At 45.8% G+C, this 24,889-nt stretch overlaps 1 protein-coding gene across 1 annotated transcript in view; it reads left to right on the top strand.

The window, feature by feature from the left end:
• SGPL1 (sphingosine-1-phosphate lyase 1) overlaps positions 1–24,889 on the top strand; it is a 32,249-nt gene that overhangs the window by 2,568 nt on the left and 4,792 nt on the right. The window contains exons 2-11 of the mRNA XM_032695122.1: positions 6,957–7,122; positions 9,019–9,086; positions 10,900–11,047; positions 12,407–12,486; positions 13,821–13,949; positions 20,695–20,783; positions 21,728–21,833; positions 22,289–22,387; positions 23,122–23,271; positions 24,305–24,543. Of these exons, the coding sequence (XP_032551013.1) occupies positions 6,957–7,122; positions 9,019–9,086; positions 10,900–11,047; positions 12,407–12,486; positions 13,821–13,949; positions 20,695–20,783; positions 21,728–21,833; positions 22,289–22,387; positions 23,122–23,271; positions 24,305–24,543 (1,274 nt within the window). The remainder of the gene's footprint in view (positions 1–6,956; positions 7,123–9,018; positions 9,087–10,899; positions 11,048–12,406; positions 12,487–13,820; positions 13,950–20,694; positions 20,784–21,727; positions 21,834–22,288; positions 22,388–23,121; positions 23,272–24,304; positions 24,544–24,889) is intronic.

Here is a 24,889-nt window from a genome sequence, read left to right as displayed (position 1 = left end):
TGAACTATGTCTTAGTCCTGTCCTTAGAGCGTGGTGTGGACTGAGATTTAGGATTGTGTCACTTGATCCAGTAGCAGGTGTGCTGGTCTCTTTGCTGCCCTTATTGTGATACAGTTATTGTTTCTCAAGGAAGATTTGTGTTTCCTAGAAATTCGCTTGGAATCCTTTGTGTTCTGAGCGTTTCCTTTGCCTCTCTCTCATTGAGATCCACCTGTGCCACGTGAGGAAGGGCATGGGATGAGGTATCACGGGGTCAAAAGGTTCTGCCTGTTGGTGTTGATGAGATAATTTTTGAGGCTGTTGCCCTGTGGACAGACTTGCCCAAGAGCAGGGCCCTTAATGTATAATAGCAGCATTCAGTTTGTGCTGATACTGGGGGCTTTGTCAGAGGCTTGCATAACCCTGCTGGGAAGCTGTGCCAGGGCTTGGTGCTGCCTTTGTTCGTGGATGCCCGTCTTCAGAACAATTGCCATGCCACACTCTGCTTCCAGACAGCTCCTGCCAAGGCTTTGTGATAAACAAAGTCTCGAGTTTCTATAAGTTTTTGAATAATAGTTTATTATATGGTAAAAGCAGGCAGCTGGCTGGGTGACAGAAATGGGTGACAGAAATTTCCCAAATCACCCTTACTACAGGGTACATTTAGCATTTATCTTAGCTGCTTCATGCATATTAATTATATCATATACATATACATTCTACAGGTTTTTGCTAAGTATTTAATAGATGGGTTTTCTTACAGCTAAAGCTAAAAGGGTTATCTCTACAACCAGTCATAATTCATGTTATTCTTGGACGAACAGGCGCCTAAAGATTTAAAGTTCTACTATATTTCATTCTTAGGATAGTAAGGAGGTTTTAGGCCTCTTGACCTTGTGAGGGTCTGTTTTATTTCTTAATGGGGGTGTAATTAAGTTTTACAATCTGTTTGTTTTATTTTGATGTAATCACCCATTTGTTTCACGAATCATGATTATTTATATATCACAGCTTTATCCTCTAATGCTGCGTGTGCCCCTGTGTGGCACTGTGCTACTCGCAAAATGTTTCAGATAAACACCCATTTCTATTCTCCAGAAGTGATCCAGAGCTGAGAGGATGCCAAGTGGAGGGATGAAATATGTCCAGATGAGTCCCAGCACGCAGGGAACCAGGCTCTTCTTTTATCCTCATTATCACGGGTGCAGTGAGAGGATGTTTCCTTGCACGTTCTTGGACCTGGTGGCCCGCAGAGATCCACGATGGGTCTATGTGTGGCACTGACTGTGTGAATCCTTGTCTCTTGTGAGATCTGTTCTGCCTCGAGCGTGCCCAGATGTTTGCAGAAACTTATATAAATTGATTTGTTGTAGTGAGCAAAGAACACACACAACACCTTGTGCATCTTTTGCGTTAAATGAAATTCGAACTGGCACCTGATTTTGGAGTCCTTTGGATTACTGTAAAACTGTCCATTTTTTGAGCTTCAAATCAGCCTTGCTCCATCTTGTTTTGATAGCTTTACATTCCTTCTCTGCAGTGGAAGCTGGAATGCTGCTGCTCTTACTCTGAGCTGCTGCCTTGTTTGTTTATGTGCTGAAGCTATAATTAGCCATTGTTTAGCCACTCCTCTTGAAATCTCAGGGCTGGTGGGATAGTGTATACATACCTTCATTTTGCTGACACCGTACATGGCAAAAAAACCACCCAAAATTGCTGTTGTTCTGGAAAAAGTTTCAGTATGGCAGTGGTGGAAATAAATGCAACACAGACAAAACTGGTGGTATTGGGGAGCTGCGGTAAGACATTAGCGTGTCCTGAATATGTTTTTCTTTCACTTAGTTCAGCCCATAGGACTGAAAGTTCATGATTTTTGATTCCTGAGAGGTCCTGCATCCTGTGTCGTGTGCCCACATCCTCCTTTGGTGACGGCGGCGGGGGGGAGGCAGCACGTGGTCCAAACCTCGAACTGTAATTAGGAGCTGACTAACGAATATTCTCTGCCTGGTGCTTGTGTAAAGATGTTTGTCACGCTGGGGGTGGCAGGGCGGGAGGAGCAGAGTCATTACCGGGGTGCGAATCAAAACACTGCAGGCACACGCAGCACCTGGGGTGGCGTTGCTCAATCCCACTCCCTGGCTCTCCTGTAGGAAGCTGCCAGGCTGGTGGCTGTGAGTCCAGTCCTTCCCTGCGGCCAGCCCAGTTACACCGTGTAGTTACACCAGTCTGACGTGCCTTTTGTGGCCAGAGCACGTGCAGGCAGCAAGGTGTCAGCTCGGGCAAGGCTAATTGAGCTCTTCCTTCTACTTAGAAGCAGAATAAAGAAGCGAAGCTGCTGTGTCGTGTCTGGCTCTGTGCAGTTTGTTTCCAGTCAGGAAGCTTCTCCTTGGAAAAACTTGTTGTATTGGAGCAGAGGCTTTAATTACAGTGGCAGTACCAGTATTCCATGTGTTCCCATCCTCAAGGTTGACCTGGCTGGTGCTGTCTCTGAGCCATCTCTCTTGGCCTTGATTTACTACGTACTGAGTAGTGTGACATGTCACCTTCTTCCTTGGCTCTGGTGATGTGAGGGAAGACAGATGGCAAACACAAACATTAAGGTTTGGCATGGGGAGGTGTTCAGAGTGTCCCTGGTTTGGGAATATGTGTGGATTCAGGTGAAAGCTGAGAATGTGCTGTAAACTGACAGACAGTAGGTTTAGATTGGATATTGGGAAGGAATTCTTCCCTGTGAGGGTGGGGAGGCCCTGGCACAGGTTGCCCAGAGAAGCTGTGGCTGCCCCTGGATCCCTGAAAGTGTCCAAGGCCAGGTTGGACAGGGCTTGGAGCAACCTGGGCTAGTGGGAGGTGTCCCTGCCCATGGCAGGGGGTGGGATGAGATGGGCTCTAAGGTCCCTTCCAACCCAGGCCATTCTATGATATTAGCAGTTCCTACTTGCACAGTCAGCCTGAGACTCATGATATTGCATAAAATAAACTTGCCTTTAAAAGCTACTTTTATTCTGTGGCCCACGTTAAATGCTCTTCTGGTGAAAGGAAGATTGAGCTGATAAAACCTTTCTTCCTGCTCTTGCCACAGGTAAACTTAGACAGTGCTTCCATTTTACAGTGTCAGAAACAGGAGGCACTTGTAACAAAACTCTGGGGTCCTCTAGTTTATTGCCTTTCTGTTTCTCTCTCTCTCTTTCTTTCTTTCTTTTTTTTTTTAAGCTTATTTGAGTCCTAAAACTCGCAGCCAAGGAAATGCTGTTCTGGCAAAACTGCAAAATGTGCTCTCATTAGCTTTGGCATTTCCCCCCTCCCTCTCTTTTCTGTCATCTGGGACAGAAGAGCATTACTGCAGTTAATTTGTCCTCTTTTGTAGTGGCATAAGGGCTATCCCTGGAACCAGCTCAGCAAGCTAATGGCTTTTAGAAATAAAGTACTAAGGATGTATTCCTAATCTGTGGAGCTAAAAATTCAATATGTAAACTGCTTGGGTTGCTAAGTGCATTAATATCAGTACAAATGAACACTGCAAGTCCTAATGATAGCAGTTAGTATTTTATCTGATGCCTGGCTCTGTCCTACTGCTCTCAGAATTAAAAACAAATCCTCCAGTGGAGATTTTTTTTTTTCCCCCAGCATTTTAGTGTGCTCATAAGTTGGGTTTTTAAACTGCTTCTGAAATAATCCTCTGTCTTGTGAAGCTTTTGAGCGGGGAAGGTTCTCTTATGGAAATAAAACCAGCTTATCTACTCTCCTTTAATGGAAAGGGAAACTTATATTTTTTGATGCCTTCACAAAGGCATTAATACATTAAATGCTGTCCTGTAGGCAGCTTTAAAATCAGGTCAGCTTGTTTTCTTTAGGCCAGCTGAGGAAGCAGTAGTAGTTTTTCACTCTGTTATGAGCAGCACCTCCAAGGCTGCAGGGGAAGGGATTCCAGTGGTTGGGCTAAACAGAGGCTGTTTATCCCCCCTGCCTCCTCCCTCTGGAATGAGGAAGTGCTTTGGGACTGCAATCCTATAGAATCCCAGAATGAGTTGGGTTGTAGGGACCTTAAAGATCATCCAGTCCCACCCGTGCCATGGGCAGGGACACCTCCCACTAGCCCAGGTTGTTCCAAGCCCTGTCCAACCTGGCCTTGGACACTTCCAGGGATCCAGGGGCAGCCACAGCTTCTCTGGGCAACCTGTGCCAGGGCCTCCCCACCCTCACAGGGAAGAATTCCTTCCCACTATCCCATCTAACCCTGCCCTCTGTCAGTGGGAAGCCATTCCCCCTTGTCCTGTCACTCTGCCTGTGTAAAAAGTCTCTCCCTCTTTTTTATAAGCCTCTTTAACCCAGCATGTTCCTGGATGTAATAAAAACATTTGAGTGCAACCTTCTGAATGCCCTCTGGTTTCTCTAGGATTAAGTTAAATTAATTGAGCAAGTAGAGATCTCTTGTACCTTGCTGGTACTTTGGGGCAAAGAAGCACTTGGAAAAAAACTGATTTCATAGTTAGCCGGGGATCTGGGGAGTTGTATTTCATTGCTAACTTGCCTCCCCTGCCAGTTTTCACTGGGTTTTTTAATCCCTGTTTTTAATATCCTCCTAAATTGATCAATCTCATCCTTCAAACTCTTCTAAGTATGAAATGGCTGAAGAAGGAAATTGAGAAATACAGAGAAAATTACCTGGTCAAGCTGTATTATTTAGGGATTGGTTTCAGATTTATTTTTTTTTTTAAAGCAAGAAAGAGAAAGAAATTCTTCAGTGGCTTGGAATTAACATAATTCAATTCTTCTCTTATTTCTTCAAAAACTCGGAAGTGCCTTTGAGCTACCATATATCAGTGCTCAGGGGTTTCAGTGGGGATTGTGTGATTTGACAACAAAATATGCTGTCAGCTGGGATCTTCTGCCCAGAACTTTCTCCAAAAGCCACATCAATCTTGTACCAGATTTATTTCTTTTAACGTGGCCATTGACTGAAGTGACTTCTGTCTCGAAGGTCATGTTCCATTTTGATTTGAGGGCTTCTAGCTCACGGTATCCTCCATATTCAGGAAAAAAAAAATAGCACAGCCCACTTTATATTTGATGCCCCAGCATTTTCTTGCCATCAGCTGAGCACAGCTCTTGAGACACTAGTAAATTAGTGGCTCCATTTCCATCCTTTAAGTGCAGTTCCAGAACTGAATGATATCCTGGCATCTAGCTCCCAGGCAATGAACCAAAGTCACTGCTGCTGGCTAAACACTCTTTTCCAGGGATTTACCAGAGAAGATTGTTGCAAACTCGCTGAAACTTAAGTACAGCCTAACTTAAGTTAGCTGGAAAAGGTGGCTCTTCCCTTAAATTCTGGGGTTAAATCAGCTTTGTGGTGAGCGGATTGGAGGACTGGGCATTAGCTGGGACGTTGCCTAATTGCAGTGGTTGGTGTGGCTGCCTTGTTTTGGAGGCTGAAGTGCCTGGTGTGTTTTTAAATTGCCCTTTGCCAAGTGAATAGGTGCTAATTTGCCTCCTCGCAGCTGAGTGCTGCCTGGTTTTGCCGAATTCTGCCTGTGTCCCTTCAGCCCGTGCTAAGACATGGGTGAATTTCTTCCTTTGTGATGGGGAAATGCTGTTATTTTGCTGGAGTTTATGGTTGGGTTGCCTAAATTCTTTTAAACTCTGTCACGTTATTTGCATTTTATTGCTTTTCCAAAGTAGTGAGTATTAATTAGTGTTGTTTTTGGTAAGGAATCCTGCCTTCCTCCTTTGATTATTTGGAAAAACGTGGCTCCTTTTAGGCTGTTAGTAGCCTCTCCAATTGTTTTGGAATGACACGTTACCCCCTAAAAAAGCAGTTAAATGCTGCTTCTGTTGTTGGCTTGATCCAGAAGTGAGATCTGAAAAAGGTCCTGAGAAGGAAAGTTTTAGCAGTTTTTAATTTAGTGGATTATTTATATTCACCTTTGCAAATGGTTCTGATCCCACCCAGAGCCCAACAGCACAGCTCTCAAGGATCGATCTGTTCCTTCCAAAGTTTAGTAACAAATCTTTTGAAAGGTCCCATGTACTTTCCCTGTTGTTGGGACAGTGAAGCTTTGTAGTGCTGGAAATATCCCCAGGAAAATTGGGCAAAGCTAGGCTTCATGGCTGGTTAAAAGAGAAGAAGGATTTGGAAGAGGGCTCTGAGGTCAACTGATAAAGCTTTAAAAACTGAAGTAAAATGCACAAGCTTTCATTTGTAGCATGGAACAACACCCCCCCCCCAAATTGTCATTATTAGTCATAGCTCCAAACAAAGTGTGGGTTCTTCTTTATTCTTATCTCTAGAAGCCTTTTTCCAGGGAATTGGATGGAAGACTGCTGTTTAGGTCCCTTTCCCCTTGTGCACACCTAATTTTCTTCACCCTGTTCTGATGCTCTTGAAGAGCATCTGGTTTGAAGCTATTGATGATGCACTTGGGTTTAATCCTGATGGTAATTCCTGTTTTGACAATGGAATTGTTATTGCATCGCTGTTTTCTGGGGTTTATTTTGGTGGAAGAGTGTTTGGTGTTTCTCGCTTCCGTCCTCCCTTGGTGTGCAACATATTAATTAGACTCTAAACTTAAGGAATTGCTGAGTGTTTGCATCTTCCTTAAAAATCCAACCCTAGGTACTGAACAGGCCTGTTTTGGTGGTACCTTCACTCAGCACCTGATAATTCCTTGGCAATAAATATTAACACAGTTGCTTCTTTTGGGCTGTGGTAAGATCTGGTGGTTCTTGGGACTGTGCAGGGAACCATATTTTACTCATCTGCTCTTGGCACTTCTCTCTCAGTATCTGAAGTCTCTCAAGGTGTGTATTTTTATCAGTGACTCTTAACTGGAGGTGGCTGAAAACTGTCTCCTGTTTGCAGGAATTAAGGAGAGCATTGGGTCTGCACACTGGAAAGCACCTTTTTAATCAGCAATAGACTTTTTGATTTGTGTGCATTTAACCTTTTCTCACTATCATTCTGGTTTTCCTTTGCACAGGATGCTGTTATTCCCTACAAGGAAGTCCTGCAGATGTACTGGGAGAAAGCAACAGGCTTTGTGAATGCCAGATGTGCTGGACTTGAACCCTGGCAGCTCATTGGCTTGACCTTTTCTTCTACCCTTCTGAGTGTGTGGCTGCATGGCTTCCTCTTCCAGCCTGAGAGTGAGTATTTGAAAATGAGGGATTTTCCTGTGTTTAGAGGGAAGGGAGGGGCATCAGAGTTGTTCCCAGGTAGTAGAAGGGAAAGGGGGTGAAACAAGGACAAACACTTCTTAAAACAGACTCTCTGCTGTCAACTAATATTTACAAACCCCCCTTCCAAATTAAGGTGAAGACCTGTCTGATCAATGTAGCACCTCCATTCCTTCAGAGGGTGCAGCAGCCCAGCCTGGAATTTGCCTCTGTCTCCTTCCCTTTCCCTTGTCTCTGTTTTTCTTTTGGCTGGACCATTTACTTGTCACAACACTCTTGTTGCTCAAACCCTGGGGAGGTTTATCCCAGAGCCGGGTTCCTGTGAACTGAGTCACTGCTGCAAAGTGTCTGGATAACCCTTGGTTGCTTCCCTTCCTGCTGGGGGAGGAGATGTGGTTTTGATTTGGCGTTGGAGGCGTGTTTCATCTTCAAGATGTTCAAGATAATTGCGTGTGGTGGTGTCAGTTTTGTTTGGGTTTTTTTGCTTGTTTGTTTTGTTTCTTTTAAAATTTTATTTAATTTCCGGACCCTCTTCCTGTTTTGAGTGATTTCTGATGTTGACAGTGGGATCTCTTCTGGTGAACTTGCAGTTTCCCCTGGCTGTGTTATGGCCAGAGATCACTACCTTGCCCTCAGAGAACACAGTGCTTTTCATTTCCCACAGGCCTTAGGGTTACACTCCAGTGGCAGCTTGTTAAAAACAGCCAAGTTTGTAACTTGATGTCAACCTCTGTGTCTCTGTTTCTCAAGCAGGCCTTTGTCTTTCAGCAGTGGGAATGTCTGTAAGGAACAAATTGGTGTGAAGCTTTTGCTCAGGACAGGGTTATGTTATTTCCTTGGCTAGTATTTGTACTGTTGCCCAGTGTATTTTTTTAAAGTATTGACTTAAAAGGTTGTCTGAATATTTCAGGAGTTTGAAGTCTTTACTCACTGAGAAAATTGAAATGGTGCACGGTGAGATGTGCAGCAGAAATGTTGTCAGAGCATTGAGTATTTGCTACAGAGTGTTCCAATTAGTGTCCTTAAGTAGCCTTTCAAATTGTACATATAAAGTGAGATATATATATGAAGTGGGAGGGAAAGCGTAAATAAAATTGCCAAGTCTTAAAAGGGTTGATTTTTTTAATCTTTTGTTGAGTTATTTCTTGGTGTAAGTGTCCTGTGGGCGTGCAAGTGAAATGCCTGCAGGACTTGGCAGATGTTTTTGGTGGCTATAAAGCATCTGTGTCATCCTGATTTCGTTCCTGCTATAGAGCTACCCTAGGAGTTTTCCAGTACTTGTCATCAATGGCTTCTCTCATTCATGTGGTGGAATTTCTGCTTTTCCCTCTGTCCATCCCCTTTCCCTGAGTCACCTCCCATTGCATCATGTTTCCTATCTCTGGTGGACACACATGGGGCAAATCTGTGTTGTGCCACAGCTGACATGGTCACAGATGTCACTGATTCCTCCTTTGGTCTGGCAGCCTGTTTCACATCTTAAATGTTTTTGTTTTCTAGTACTATTCTGGTTTGAAGAGGCAGAAGATAATTTCAAAAAGTACTTTCCCTTTTTGCTGGAGACTTTTTCCTTTAGCAGACCCTGAAATCCCTCTCTTTCCTGTAAAATTCCACAGGTGGGTGTGAACTGCTTTGTAAGAAAGTCAAATTATGGATTCCTGTGCTGCAGTCCAGATGTTTCCATAGCATGGTCTGCTCCTGAGCCTTGTTCTTCAATTTTCTCATCTATCCCCTTGGTCACTGAATTATTTTAGCTTGGATCAGTAATGCTGAACCTGGATCATGGTCTCTGTAAGAAGTATTGTGCTCAGAGTCCCTTTTTTTTCTTGACTCGTCATAGGTTCATTTCTAACTTTTCTCTTTCAGGTTTGACATCCCGAACTAAAAAACAGTTCTTTAAACTGCTGAGAAAAATGCCACTTGTTGGAGCCATAGTAAGTATTGGAACAACTACTTCTGGTATTATCCCAGGTCCTTGTTTCAGCTCTCTTGGAGAATATACAGTTCTGTGCATCTTTTTCATGTCACTGTGATCATAATGATCCAAGGATATACATCTGGAATGTCTTCTGCTGCCACCTGGTTGAATGACAGATTTCATTTCTACCCATTCTTTTTGTCATAATATCGCCCTCATAAAATGGAGGTGCCACCTTCTTTTAATTTTTTTTATTTGTTTTAACCAAGAATCAGTGTGGTAACAGAATTTTCCAGTAACATTTCCTCTTTGTTAGATTTCAAGAAAATAATTTTAGTTCTGGGAGAAGGAGGACAGGATTGAACTCGAGTTGCTCTTCTGAAACAATGTCAAGTGTGAGGATAGCTAAGTTGAGCAAACTGGAAGGATATTTATTTTAATCAGGGAACTGGCCATGATTAGTTTAGGGTTCAGATAGCTATTAGCAGTAATTAGCATTATAGCACAAGGCTATCAGAACTTTGTGTAATCATTAAAATGACATGAGCTGTGGTTTGGGAGATTCTTTTTTTGCACAGAAACTTGCAAGCACAAATGTCAGCATGTTTTAGCACGTTAACAACTTAATGATGAAGAAATGCCCAGCTGGGTTTGTTTTACCTGGTAAATGATGGTATCACAGTTGATGGCACTGCTTTCTGCTTAGTGTGTTGGCATATTTGCACATTGACTGAGGGGTCAGATCTGTTACAGATAATTTTAGCAAGAGAGTAGCACAGAGGAACTCTTTTTCCTTTTGCTGTAGACACAGAAGGAGTTCTCCAATTCTCCCCCAGCCCTCCAGAAGGGAGTAGCATCCCCTCTTTGTTATATAAAGTACCCCAACTTTCACCTTCTCACCTGAGTAGCCCTTGATCAGATGAGTTCTCTTCTGCTTGTATTTTTTGCCTGCCTCTTAGAAAAGGACACCTTGTACAATTGCTGTTGTGTCCAGGCTTTCCCTCCTTGGGGCTGACACTGCTCTCCTGTGCCAGAGGACTCCTGCTGTGCCCTATCTGTGTGCTGTCCTTGCTCTTTGGTAGGTTGATAGCTGATAACCTGTCAGTTGCTTACTGTGAGGCCTTGACTTTGAGGCATTCCAATGTCCAAAAGTCACTATCCCAACACCTGGGTTGCCTGGAAGAAGAATCTTTACTTTGGAATGTTCTGTGAGAAAAAGTCTTGAGTTTCTTGGGTGTAAGGTGTGAGTGAGAAGAAAGAAGTCTCTGAACTGTGCCTGTAGTGGAGATTTCTCTGTCGTGTCTCTGTTTTCATGAGTTTCTAAACTGTGTGTGTGGTGGCAGAGGAGGCAAGGTACAGACCAGAACGCATCTGAAGGCTTCTGCAGATTAAAAACTGTGACTTAGAGAGGTTTGGTGGATAAAAATGCAGTTTTCTCAAGCATTAAGGGAGGGTCTCAAAGCTCCTACTGCTTTTCCATACCCAGCAGAGAATGTCCTGTGTCTGGATGTTGCAGTGGTGGTGTCGAGCAGCTGAGCAGGGGCCCAAGTGCCACTCTGCAATGGCTTAATGTGCACAGTTCTGGGCTGTGCCAGCCACCATTCCCACAGGTTTAGAGCCTGGTGTATGCCAGTTCACTGTTCCAGGCAGCTTGTTTTTGGAGGGAGAGGTTGGCTGGAAGGAGGCTGTGGCTCTTTGATCACAGAGCTGAGGCAATTCCTGTTCTACTCAGCACCACTGATGTAACCAGTAGGTTCTGTCCTGCACACACTCAAGTATTCATAATGTGGCCAGTGCCACTGTTTCATAGGTTTTTCCTTTCTCTTTAGATTCAAAAGAAGATTGATGAAGCCTTGAATGATGTCACATCCAGTTTATCCTTCCTGAAAGATGAAAAGGATTATATCAAAGCGCTGCCGGAACAAGGCATGAGCCAGCCCCAAGTGCTGGAGAAGATGAAAGAGTACAGCTCCAAAGGTGAGTCTGTGCTGCAGCAGAAGTGGGTCTGTCAGACACCTGATATTACACTTGCTCTCTTAAACAAATTCCAGTGACTCCTGCACATGGCTTCCCCTTAAATATTTCATCCCTGATGCTCTTTGCTTGCAAGTTTTTCTGTTTACCTTCTGGAAGTGACTAAAATCTGCGTTTATGACTTTTAATACTGTATTTGGGTATTCACACTGAAATTCCATTCCTTCTCCAAGAATTCTAGGCTGATGGAGAGGTGGGAGAGCTGAGGAGAATAGAAATACGGAGGAAGTTATCTGAATGCATTTTGGTTTGCATTTCCGAGCAGTTGCCTTGATGTTTGACTTTTACCAGAAATGTGTTTTCTGTGAAGCCCCAGGAAATACTCATAATCAGAAAAAGCAACTTCCAAGTAGGATTTTTAGGGAATTTCCAAGACTGTCTCTCTTAATTGAAGTGACCATAGTGGTCTGCACCTTGAAAAAGCCTTTTAAGGAAGGAAAAGTCATGCTGTTGTTCTGCTGTCTTGAGCCCACATAAGCGGTGTTTGACACTTGATTTGAGTTGCCTCTCTCCTGTAAACATCTCCACCCTGATTTGTGGAACTGTTACTCCTAATGAGCAAATCTGGGTGACTTCCTGTCCAGAGGAAAAGGTAATGACTGCCCTGCTCCTATCCCAAACTTGAGAAATGCCTTGAATTTTCTGTTACAACAGTGCATCTACTCCAGATTCAGAAGCAGATTCACAGCAGAGTATCCTGTAACAACTTCTTTTCTGCTGATGTGTATTGCTAGTGCTGCTTCTGTCTGTGTTTTCCCTTAAATTATTGTTTCCTTCCTTCACTGGTTCTTTTTTCTTTTCCTGAGGTCTCCCCCTTTGCCCCCCCGATGCTCTCCTTTGGAAGTTGCCTGGAAATACTGGTTTAGGTGACCTTTGATTGAGGTGCCTGGTGTGCTGTAGGTTTTAGCAGTATAAACTTGGCCTTTCCATCTCTTCTCAGCTTACAGTGGTGGTGGGTGCTCTTTGAAAGTGGCTTCAATTTCGCCAATTTAGTGTTGGGTTGGTTGAACAGCAGTTTGGGGAGACTGATGGGGATTAAGTGGATTAGACATTAGTATAACTGCTTGCTTGCTATGTGTTATGTGCTGACTCTTCAGTCATTGTTTACTTGCTGTTTGCCAAGTTCACACAATGCCAGGGGCTCAGCCCGACACACAGCTGCCTCTGGGGCACAAAACCCGGGGAGATCTCAAAAGCTGAGTCCTCATCTGTAGACCCAAGGGTAGAACTTTTCCATGCACTTTTCCACACTTCCTGAGCGTGGCTGGGTTTGTGAGCAGTGTGCTCTTCCTTCTCTTTCAGGAGACGTACGTTGGCAGGATGGGAAGGTCTCTGGGACTGTGTACAGTGGTGAAGAGAAGCTCACCCAGCTGCTAGTGAAGGTAAATTGCAAGCAGTCCAACTCTGCAGATACCCTCTGCACCTTCAGGGTGACCAGAAACCCCTTAATGCTGTTCCAGCACCTCAAAATAAATAAGGGAGATGAAAAACTTAAGGCTGCCCAAGTTTGTAAACAGCCTGGAGTAGATGTAGGAGGAATTAGTAGCAAAGCATTTGAGCAGCATAAATCTGGCCACATAACCGTCCCTGCAGAAACACCTCGTGGAGATAACTGGGCCAGTCAGGTGAGATGTTTTGAGTGAGAAGGTAAGGAGCTGCTTTCAAGTGAACTGGAAACTGGTATTGGAACAACTTTCACTGAGCAAAACTAAATCCTTCTTGATTTAAATAAAAGAGAAGTTTGTAAAGTGGTTTTTTTTTGGTTTTTTTTTGGTTTTTTTTGGCTTGTCTGAGTGGTCCAAATCTTAAACAATGGAGCACTGGCATGTTTCAGTGGTGTCTTTGTTAGGTCTGTTTACCTGCTCAGGAACTTCTCCCTTTGAGGAGGCTGGAGAATAACCTGAACAGCCTAAAGGTCTGTTTGCTAGTACGTTTCCTACCAGAGTTCTTTTGCTAGGAAAGGAAGTCTTACTCCTGGGAACAGCTTTTGTAACAAGTGTAATGAGCTCTTTTTGGTGGTTTCTGTTGCTGTTTTCTTCCTCGTGTTGACATTTTCTTTGCCACTTCAAAGGAAACATAAAGCTCAGAGCAGCCTTTCTGGAGGGGCCTCAGAGTGTTGTGGAAACATTCCCTCTGTTTGTGTTGATTATTCTACTGTATTTCTTTTAACATCCCTGCAGTTGCTTTTTGATCTGGACTGCAGGAGATTGGAACTGGCCTGTTCCAGCCTTATATCCTGTGAGTCCACAGTTGCAGAAAAGCATGAAATACTGGTTTCCACATCCACTTTTGTTGTGGTGTGGGTGGCCATTTGTGCTTTTTTTTTTTTTGTGCTTCAGAATTTCCCCCTTAATAGTAAACTTGAAAACTAGTTCTGCAAAGGAAGGTTTTTGGCCTGTTTTGTGTAAAGCAGTCTCAGGGGACGTGTTGTTCTTTTTTTAAAATCGTCTTTACAACAAGAGCTATTGGTATGTTATAGAATCAATCCAAAGGTCAAAATGCCCTAGAAAAACATGTTGGTTTTTTAGAAATGTTTTTTACTCGTCAGCTTGTGGCATTTACTTGCAGGAGCAGTTAAGCCCAAGGAGATCCGCAGTGTTCTTATGGTTAAATGCAGCTAATTTACTTATACAGTGCACATGGGGAGTTCTCAAAGCTGCATTGATAATCCAGTCCTCCATCTGCAAGGCTGACTTTCTGTCTTTGTTTCCTGAAGGTGTATGAAGAGTTTGCCTGGAGTAACCCTCTCCATCCAGATATATTCCCTGGCCTGAGGAAGATGGAAGCGGAAGTAGTGAGGATTGCCTGTACACTCTTCAACGGGGGCCCCAAGTCTTGTGGTGCTGTAAGTAGCCTGTCTTAACTTCCTGGACATTTTGGATAGTTTTAACTCTGATAAGTGCAAAGGCACCTTGTGCTCTGCAGATGAGACTGAGGTTGAGCTCACTCTGGGATATTCCATGCCAACGTATCTGTATGATGGAGGATGGTTGCTTTATTCCTCTTCTTGGTGAAGCTTTATGAGAGACAGTTTAACTCAGGGAAATAGTTTTCTAGACAAGACTATTTAGTTCAGCTTTTTTTTCTCCACTTTTAAATGACACAGGCTCGATGGCAGTTGGAAAAGAGAAGTGGTGTAATGCAGCCTGGCTGGTGGTCCGTGGGGGATGGTGTTACTTTGAGTAGCTCCCCTCAGTTTTAGTCTCTGGACTGGAAATCCGTAGCCTGGCAGATTGCTGGGATTGAGGGCAAGGCCAGCTGGCTGGCTGGTCACCAACAAGCAGGCATGGCATGTATTGTCAGCTGTCCAGCTGGAAAGCTGTGTTTCCAGGCTTATGTGGCCTTCCAGTGCACTACAGCGGAAACCAGTTTTACAGCCTCGATAAAATTCCTAGCAGGAGTCCAAATGTGTGTTCTTAAACTGATTCTTTCAGTGTTGGTCAAAGAGCAAAAGATAAGAAGTTGCACGGTGAAATATTGTTATAAAAATAAATCATGTCTTCTTCCCCTCCTCTCTCTCCTTTTGGTGAGGATCCTGAATTCCTGAGGGCAGGTTCTCTCCCTGTTTACATGGTGTGTGGGACAGTGAGGTCTTATCTCCTGGCTTGGTGGTTAGGTGCAGCTGGCAGACAATACTTGAGAAGAGTTAGTTGAGTCTGTGAGAAGAATCCAGATGAGGTTTTCCAGAGACTGGCAGAGGTGCTTGGTGTAAAATGTGCTAGGGAGGGGAGAAGGCTGGCAGTAGCTGAAGGTCACTTGGGAAGGCAGTGTTGGCACAAGAGCTTAGGACATGAACTGGCCTTGAATGGGCTTTGTCTGTCACTTGGAGGCTTGGTTGTGCTAAGGAGTTAAGTACTGGAGTAGCCTTATAGTAGGTGTAGTTGGGATCGGACTCCAGCTGCATTGAAGCTGAAACTCAGCAGTGCACTGTGTGGGAGTATAAGATGTGATTGCCTTTGATAGGAGGAAGTGACACCCTGTGACCTGGCTTGAGGACTGTATTCCTTGTGCCACCTTCAAGTGTACAGAAGGAATGTGCCTCTTTGCTTTTATAAGAAACGTTTAACCTCACCTCAGCTCCCTCCCGGCTTGCAGCGCTGAGAACGGGGGTGAGATAATCCCTAGAGTGGGGAGGAGGCTGGGGATCAAGCTGTTGAAACTGGTTTTTATCACCAGTTGGGACATCAACTGATAAAACAGGCAGATAGCTGTGTGCTGCTGATGGATGCTTGGAGAACTTTGCTTGCCGAAGCCTGCAAGGAGGACATTCGGGTTTTGTTTCATAAAATGTGTTGTAAAAGCGTCCCCTCGGCCCTGTGTGCTCCTCCACGGAAACTGAAAAGTGGAATTGCCAGAGAGGAGGTCAGAACAGGTAAAAAAACTGCTCCAAAACAGTAAGACTGTGACACAGCCAGTGTGAGACCTCCTGCTTTTCCCTCAGTCCTCCCCTCCCTCCTGAGGATGGTGCCATAAAGCCAAACAAAGGAGCAAAGCAGACACACAACCTGCCGTGGAGTTACATCCCAGCTGGATGAACAGTCCCATTTGCAGGGTGAAGGGGAGGGCTGAAGAGTTGATTGGCTGGAAACAGAAGATTAATTGCAGCCCTGTAATTATCATGTCCAAACAAGTGTCTCCAGTGGACTTTTTGTCTTCCTCCCACGTGTCCCTTCCTGACTGGGAAGCATCCAGAGTTGCTAATCATTGACAGAGAGATGTGGGTAGGTGTATGGAGGTCACATGCTCTTTAAGTAGTTGGCCTCAAAGACTTCTTATTTTCTTCTTTCCAAAGCTGAATTAACATTTCACAATAACTTCTGATGACTTGGACAGTTACAAAGTCATTTAAAAAGAGCATTTTTTCCAACTGATGCAATGTTTTCTGTCTCAGGAAGGCCCTGCTGTAGCTGGTGGCTCAGACTGCCACAGTTACACTTCAGTAGCTGGTGAGGCTGTAAAACAGAGGCTTTAAGGCTAAACCAAGGAGGGTGCAGTGCTCTGAGTTATCTTTAAATTGATCTGTTCATGAGGGGCTGCTGGTGTGTTCTGCTGAGAAGGCTTCTGGTTTACTTGATTTCACTTTTGCAGTGCTGAAAATTAATTTTTCTGAATGTCACCACTGCCTTCTCTGAGAAGCAGTGTGTCATAGTGCCAGGCCCCCTGGCCACTGGATTTAAGCAGCAGGGGCTGCTTGGCCAACTTTTTGGTGCCTGAAGGCAAATGGAGCTTGCTGGTGTTTCTGGATAGTGTGTCTGTGGCTATGCTGGGTGGAAAATGCCAAAAGTTTCTGTCTGGACTTCTCAGTGAGGCAGTTTCACTTACTCTGTGCTCTGATTTCCACAGCATGCTGCAAAAGAGCATTTTGTGGGACTGATAGTCTGCTTTTCAGTCTGGGAAGAGCAGCACGGTGCCACACTTGTGCTGTTCCTGAGGTTTTCACACATCTCTGTGTGGTCCTGCCCTGTGTCATGTGGACACCTTCCTCAGCAGGATCTCTGGGGAGCAATCCCCTGCTCCCTCTCTGAAGGTTTTTTGGTGTATTTAATAAATGCTAAGATGAAACCTATCTTTTTTAGGTTTCTGGATGTTAAACTAGATGAGCAGGCTGCGTTATTTACAGGAGTTGCCTTTAGCTGAGCCACGTGGGCTGTAATTTTTTCTCTTAAACATAGGCATAAAACCTCTAACAATGCCCTGGTGGTGGGGGATGCAGACATGCCTTTGCCTTAAATTGCTCTGAGAGATGTTCCAGGTTTTTAAGCAGTTTTAAAAGCAATCATTTTCAGCAGTGGATGGATGTTTCCTATTTCTCACTAATTACTACTATTGTTCTCACTTTTAATTGTGTTAGGCAAGAGCAAAGAGACAGCAGTTGGGGAGTTTTGGCACCTGGGAGATTTTAATCACATTCTTGCAATGATTTGGAAGGACTAATTAAGCTCAGCACTGAGAGGAGGAGCTGGGGGATTCATTCCTGTCTGCTGTGTGCATGTGTTCGTGTTCACAAGGTGCTTTGTTTTGCAGTGCTGGCTCTGCGGGTTTCACCTGTAATTTGGGCAGAAATCACCACTTTTATGCAAGCTTCAGTGATTTGTGTGTTCTAAGCACTTTTTTGACCTTTAAAAAGAAAGGGCAGCTTTGAAGTGTAGGGAGAAACTGTGTTTGGAGGTGTACATGTGCATATTTGATGTCAGTCTCTCTGTGAATTCCGCTTTTTCAACAGCTGAGGGCAGACGTGGGAGACGAAATCAGCAGATGCAAACCTAAACCTCCTGTAGAAACCCATTTTATCTCTTCTCCCCAAACTCCAGGGCTTCCAAACTTTGTCCTGGTGCTGGCTGCACATTTGAAGTAGGACTTGAACAGTGAAATGTAAGTGATGTGCCTTGAGGGGAGGCTTAAACTGTGCAGATCCGTCAGATTTTATCTGGAGTGATGAGCAGGTCACCTTGAGACAAGACACAACTAGTGGAATTTACAACCTGCAGGATACAGGGGTTTTATGGGAGGCTGCCACAACATTATGACCATGCAGTGGATCGGGGTGTATTTTTTTATTCTAATGCTACCTTAGAAATAAATTATAGTGTGCTTTTTTATTCGTGGGGTAATTCAGCTCAATGAATTTTTTGGTCAGCTTTGTCTCCAGGGCCTGAATGGAGGCATTTCTTAAGGTGAAAATGCAAACAAAACTTGAGAGCCCATGAACCAAAGTGATTCTTTTAATGTCTGACAGCTTAACAGTGACATACCAGAGAAATCCTTGAATAGGGACTTTACCTCTTACTGCTGTTTGTAATGTCGAGGGTCCAGAGCAGTGGAATTTGGAGGGAGGGAGCAACAGATACCCGATTGAGAAAGCAGGAGGAATATTTATTCCCTGAGCTCTCTCCTCTCCCCTCCCATTTGGAAAACAATAAATAACTCAGGAACACAAAAAGTCTGTTTACTCGCCTTTTCCCCTGCACACTTTGCCTGGCTCTTGAAGATAGCACAGGGTTGGAAAGCCGCTTAAAACAATGCCTGTTTCCAGCCCCTTTTTCCCATGGCACGGCTCGAGCCTGGGGACTTTCCTTTGGAGGAGGGAGAGAGCTGTGTGCGAGCCCTGGGTGGTGCTGAATCACCGCGTGCTGGCCGGGTGCCGGCTGCCCCAGGCGCTGGGGAAGTGCGATCCTGTGACAGTGATTCAGGCTCTGGCTACAGCTGAACGGGTTTGCTGTGGGTAGCTGAGCTGCCAAAGTCTCCTGTCCAAAAGAGCAGGCTCCATCCACAGGTACAATCTGTGGGGACCAGAAGGATTTGGCTGTTGTAGCTGTGCTTGGCTAAAGGTGCTGCCTCCAGGTCAAGCTGCTCTGGTACTTCTCTCTGGCGGAGATTTGTGATGTGCTGGCTGTGGGCCAGTTTAGGAAGCTGAGCTGGCTGAAATTTAGCCTTTTGGGTGGATTTTCAGCTGCTTGAACAAGCTTTCTGTGTGGTTGTCTGCATGCCAGTCCTGCTGCCCGGGGGGTTAGGATCCATCCTGGATGTTGTTCCTTATCCTGCACGTGACCGACTGCTGACAGCTGTTGACTCTGACCTACCAGAAACTGAGTATGGCTCAGCTTTTCCATGCAGGTGATAAGCCAGACTTTGAGGAAAGGTTTGTTTATATATAGAGGCAAGATGGTGGTGTTTTGGTGGAAAGACTGAAATATGGGAATAAGGCTGGTTTTTTTTTCAAGAGCAGATTATCTAGATGAGAGTAGGGAATGCTTGCCCAGCAAGGAACAGGCCTGATAGCATGGAGTGCCTGGTGTTCAGTAACATGAATCCCAAGATCCCAAAGTCCTTCCTGGCAAAGTTTTCACAATCATTGCAATATCTACGTTGCAAGGAGTGTTACAAGTACGCAGTAATTCCTCTTCTCCCGCTCAGTAGGAAGGAAGGCAGTCCCTGTTATACCAGCTGGGCTTTTTTCCCCAGTGGTAATAGCTGACAGCTTGACAGATCTTTTCATAAGGAGAGTTGAGAAGTGAGTGACACAGCCCATAAAAAACTTAAGACGTTGTGTTCCTGCTACCATCCATTTACTTCACAATTAATGCAGCGATGTCTTTATCCAGTGTGAGGCTCTGTTAGGTTTTATCTGTGACAGCTGTTGCTTTTAAACTACCAAAAAAAGCAGAAATTGTCTGTGGTGTGACAGTCACTTCCACACTTGCCTGTGCCAGCAGCTGCTGCTGGCTTGGGTCCTGTTAGGAACAAATGTGGCAGGCTGGTTTTTGTGCCTGTGAACTTTGTTCCTTGTCTCTGTACTTAATGTTTAGTCATTGTCACACAGTCACACTTCTTTTTATTTTGGGGGTTTGCAGCTATGTCAGCTGGGAAAAAACCAAAGGAAACCCCAAACTTAGAGGTGTCATAAGACATACAAATGTGATTGCATCCTTTTAATGTTTATTTCTGGGGGGAAGAGGTTAAAAGGGGAAGTTGCAGCTGGTTCAGCAGATCTGAGGATCAAAACTAGTCCCCCATATGCCCAATAAGCAGCTTTTGATTCCTCTTTCACCTGCACTTCTGTGTAACTGTCCCAGGTACCCCCTTGCCTCAGGTTATGGTTCTCCCAGTAAGGGAGTCCTGCTGGCTGCTTGAGAAACCAACTTCATATTTTTCCAGGTTAAAATTTTACTGTGGAAGGTTTGTGCCCAGTGTCCCCTGTGTGTCAGAAGTCATAAAGCCTGGCCAAGAAGAGACAGTCCTCCCACTTGAGGAATCTCTTCTTGTAAAGAGTTTAATTTGTGTATTTGCAGCAGCTCTTGAGTTCCAGTCTGCAACAATAAACCTGGGTATACCTTCCCCTGTTCTAACTCCTGATGCAAACCCCCTTTGTTCTCCTCTGGTCAGGGTAAAGAGGACTGGGACAGCACAGCTGGTGGGTTGTGTGGATACTGAGAGGCTTGCTGGGGAGGGGAAGACAGAAATTCCTCCTGGTGGGTCCTTGAGGGCTTAGAAGCCCTGGTGTTGAGGAGGCCTAGGCTGGGCTCTGCAGAGAGAAGGTGGGAGAGAGCTCTGTGTCCTGCAGTTCTCCAGGTTATGGGAAGGTTTTGTAGCTCGGGAGCAGTGCCAGCTCTGAGCCCTGAGCTTGACTCTGTGCCTCAGTGTGGCACTGCTCCAGACCTAATAAACCCTGCTGGACTGCAGTTGACTTAACACAGACTCAGCTTTGTTGTTTCCGTGTACGTGGCATAATTAATCTGTAATCCTGATAAACAATCCCCAGGTAATCAAGAGCTTAAGTACGTACTTGCAGTTTTGTGAGGTGGAGTGTGTTTGCCAGCTAGTGAATATGCAGTGTGATCCCCTCCTGTTAGACTTTGGAGTTGAATACTTTGTTTTCCCTTTCCCCCACCCCATTTAAATGGAGAATTCAACATTTAAATGTGCGTTTTCAAGCTGAATGTCAGAAAGCTGCCTCGTGTTGTTCAGTGGCTTGTGCTGCCTTGAAACCCCGAGTTGTCCTGTGGCTGAATCCCTATGTTTTTGCTTTTCCCTTCTGCAGCGTGCATGTTAAGCAGTTGTTTTAACTTGTTTGCTTCTTTCCTTCCTGACAGATGACATCTGGGGGGACTGAGAGCATCCTGATGGCCTGCAAGGCCTACCGAGACCTGGCGTACGAGAGAGGCATCAAACAGCCAGAAATGTGAGTGGTACCTCCACAGCTCTTGGCTTTGGGGGCTTGTGGGATTTACTGTTCCTCTTGAGTTGAGGTGGCTGATGGACCTCAATAATCCTTCATTTCATAGCTCATTACCACCTCTTCCTTGTCCATCTCTGTCTGGAGGAGAGAACCCTGGGTGGAAAGAAGTGGTTCAAAAATGGTTCAAAGGCACAGGAAGCTTTAAGCAGCCTGAGGGGGCACAAATGTTGCTGGGGGGGCTGTGATGAGCAGATGTATTTTGACAGTACCTGTCTGCTGCTCTAGACAACCTGTCCATACCAGCTTTGGACCTCTCTTGAGCAGAGATTGTCAGGCCCTTTGAAGTATTTGAGGGTTTTGATTTATTCAGATCAAAGAGGATTTAGCCTTAAAATGCTCAGACTGGTTGGAGCTCAAATGAGGAATTGTGCTAACCATTACACTGCTAATAGAGGATTTGCTTTCTCTAATGTGCTGCCTCTTTTCTAGATGGTGCAGCAAAACTATTTCTCTGGTTAATTGCTGATGAGGGGAAAATGTAAAAAGAAATTAAACACTGGTGTTCATCTTCTGCTGAATTCCTGTGGTTCTTTTCTTCCCTCTCTAACATTTAAGGCCCTGATAATGATATGAGGCCTTAGAAAACAAGGTTAATTAAGGCTGTTCAAACAGCCTCTGCCATTTGAGATGGGAGACACAAATGTTACATTCATTTGGTATATTTATGATGCTCCTTCATTTTTGTATCATCTCCTCTCGGGGAGGGTGGCCGGGGGAAGATGGAGATGGAACAATACTGTTTGATACGACAGGAAAGTAGATTTCTTGGGAATTCTAGTTCCTGGTTGACAGAAGGCCATGCAGAGGGTTGTTCAAGATGGAGTGTCCATCATGTTAGTCCAGACCAGGTGTTGCCTGGGTTGACACACACACTCTTACTATTCCAGGTTGGTCCCGGTGAGTGCCCACGCGGCATTTGACAAGGCAGCACATTACTTTGGGATGAAGCTGATTCAAATCCCATTGACCAAGGCTATGGAAGTGGATGTCCAGGTATTGCTTTAGGCAGCACGTTGCTCCTTCTTTGAATAATTAGCATTGTACTAGCAAGAAATCTACCAATCCAGGTATAGCAAGAGGGATGAATGCTTTCTGCAAACAAGGGAAAAGGGCACGAGGGAAGTGCCTGTCACTGCACATGAGACTTTAAGTTAAAATAACTGGATGTAAACCATCCCTTTGCCTTGTTTGATTAATTCAGGATCAAGTAATTTATGTATTTCAGAAATAGCTCCAGATTTCAGATGAGGGTGAACAAAAATGTTCCAGGATTTCTAGGTGGATGAGTTAATGCCTGCTGGTGCTTGTGGCTCGTTGCTTTGCTCTCTGTCTGCTTTTTGTGTGTTGGTTTTTAGGACCAGACTCTGCATGTTTTCACTTTTTGTCTTTTTTGGCAGGGTGGCACTTGGTAAATGGAATGTGAGCATCTTCTCTCTTTAAATCTTCAGGCAATGAGGAGAGCTATCTCGAGGAACACAGCCATGCTGGTCTGTTCTGCTCCCCAGTTCCCACATGGAATTATGGACCCTGTTGAAGAGGTGGCAGAGGTAGGATACCCCTCCCTCCAGGGACTTCTGTGTGTTGTAGGAATAAAGCAGCACAAGAAGAGCAGAGGGGGCCTCCAGGATGCCAACCAGTGAATGTGGTGGGAGAAGCACATTGGTTGAAGGGTAGTACTGTCCTCAAATGAGGTGTTGACCAACAGCAGAGTATGTAGGATGCAATTTGGGAGTGGTATTCCTTGATACCTGAAACAAAAGAACAGCTAAATAGTCCACCTGGTGAAAAGGCTTTGTTTTAGGGCCTGATGGTTGTATCAAAATCGGCATGGAAGTCTGAGAAATTGTGTGGAGGGAGTTAGGAGTCAAAGGGCTGAGATTTTATTTTTCAGACACAGCTCTTGATTTCTTCCCTCTCTGTGCTCCAGTTATTTATTTTGTGTGGAACCAGCCAGGGCCTCTGACCTTCTGTTCGTTTGGCTCACGCCCTTATCCTGCATCGAGGATACTCCTTTCAGACCGTGTTGCCATATCCCTTTGGCAGACACAACGAACTACCAAAATACCTTGTTTTTCCTCTGTGCAGAAGGCAGGAAAAGGTGTCCCAGAGGTAGCCAGCCCTTCCAGATCTCCTGTCCTCTTGAGATAGGCTTGAGAATGGCATGATGCTCCCAAAGGCTCCAGTGAACATTTATTTGTGAAATGCCAAGTATATCTTGGTGACTGGAGTTTGGGTGCCCCAGCCACATAATTTTCTTCCCTGGTCTCTTGTTCACACACAGCTGGCAGTGAAATACAAAATCCCCTTCCATGTGGACGCCTGCCTGGGTGGATTTCTCATTGCTTTCATGGACAAGGCAGGGTTCCCTCTAAAGCGTGCCTTTGACTTCCGTGTAGAAGGTGTGACCAGCATTTCTGCTGATACCCACAAGGTAAGAAGAGGGTCTTCCAGTGCTTTCAGTTTTGGGATGTGATCCCTGTTGCCATCCCTGCCTTCAGGCATTTCTTCTCTGGGGGAGGGAGCACTGAGGTGCAGGGGTAGGGGCTGCTCTGTTCATGTGCTTTTGTGCAGTGTGCCAAAGTACAGAATCACAGAATCATTTAGGTTGGAAAATACCTCCAAGATTGAGTCCAGCCTTTGACTGATCTCTAGCTTGTTACCCAGACCAGAGCACTGAGTGCCATGTCCAGTCATTCCTTGAACACTTCCAGGGATGGTGGCACCACTACCAACCTGGGCAGCCCCTGCCAATGCCTGACAACCCCCTCTGTGAAGAAATTCCTCCTGACGTCCAACTTAAACCTCCCCTGGCACAGCTGGAGGCCGTTCCCTCTCCTCCTGTCCCTTGTTCCCTGGGAGCAGAGCCCGACCCCCCCCCCCGGCTCCCCCCTCCTGGCAGGGACTTGCAGAGCCAGAAGGTCCCCCCTGAGCCTCCTTTGCTCCAGGCTGAGCCCCCCCAGCTCCCTCAGCCGCTCCTGCTGCTCCAGCCCCTTCCCCAGCTCCGTTCCCTTCCCTGCACACGCTCCAGCCCCTCCGGGTCTCTCCTGTTGAGGGCCCAGAACTGGGCCCAGCCCTCGCGGTCCCTCAGCGGTGCCAGCACAGGGACGGGCACTGCCCTGGGCCTGTGCCCACACCGTGGCTGGCACAGCCCAGGGGCCCTTGGCCTTCTTGCCCCCCTGGGCACACCCGGGCTCGTGTCCGGCCACTGTCACCAGCACCCCCAGGGCCTTTCCCAGCTTTGCAGCCCCTCTGCCCCAGCCTGGAGCTGCAGGGGTTGGTGTGACTCAAGGGCAGGACCTGGCACGGGGCCTTGGTGTCCCTCAGCCCACAGACCCAGCCTGTCCAGATCCCTGTGCAGAGCCTTCCTGCCCTCCAACAGATCAACAGTCCAGGCACATGGTGAGTGCTTGGCTGTGTTCCTGTGCCCTTTTGGTGCTCTCTGACGCTGTCTGTGCCCCTTGCAGTATGGCTACGCCCCCAAGGGTTCCTCGGTGGTGCTCTACAGCGACAAGAAGTACAGGAAGTACCAGTTCTTCATAGCCCCCGACTGGCAGGGGGGTATCTATGCCTCCCCCTCCGTGGCAGGCTCCAGGCCTGGTGGGATCATAGCTGCATGCTGGGCAACTCTGCTGCACATAGGAGAGTCAGGCTACGTTGAGGCCACGAAGAGGATCATTAAAACAGCCCGTTTCCTCGAGTCAGAGTACGTGTCTTTGTGTTTGGGTTGTGCTCTTCAACCCTGTGCTGCACTCCTCCTCCCAAACTGCTCCTGTTTCTGTTTCCCTGGAGGAGCTATGGCATGGGACCTGCTGGGTAGGGACCTGCTGGGCAGTTCTGGGAGAAGATGCTTTGTTTGTGCCCAGAGAAGAGGGGTGCAGGCACCTTTATTGAGCTGGCTTTGCTTGGAGAATTCCTTCTGCCTCAGCCATGGCTGAGGAGGGAATCTGGAGGGAGGACAAAAGAAGGGTTATACTCTCTCTTGTTGGGTTATTTGTGTGGCTGCATGAGAGAAGCTGGTTTTCTCTGCTAGTCTGTCTTCCCTTGCCTTT

Source organism: Chiroxiphia lanceolata, chromosome 8 (genome assembly GCF_009829145.1).
Source record: "Chiroxiphia lanceolata isolate bChiLan1 chromosome 8, bChiLan1.pri, whole genome shotgun sequence".
In the NCBI taxonomy this organism is placed as follows: Eukaryota; Metazoa; Chordata; class Aves; order Passeriformes; family Pipridae; genus Chiroxiphia; species Chiroxiphia lanceolata.
Note: the sequence above shows the minus strand (reverse complement) of the source record. Positions and strands in the feature narration are given on the sequence as shown.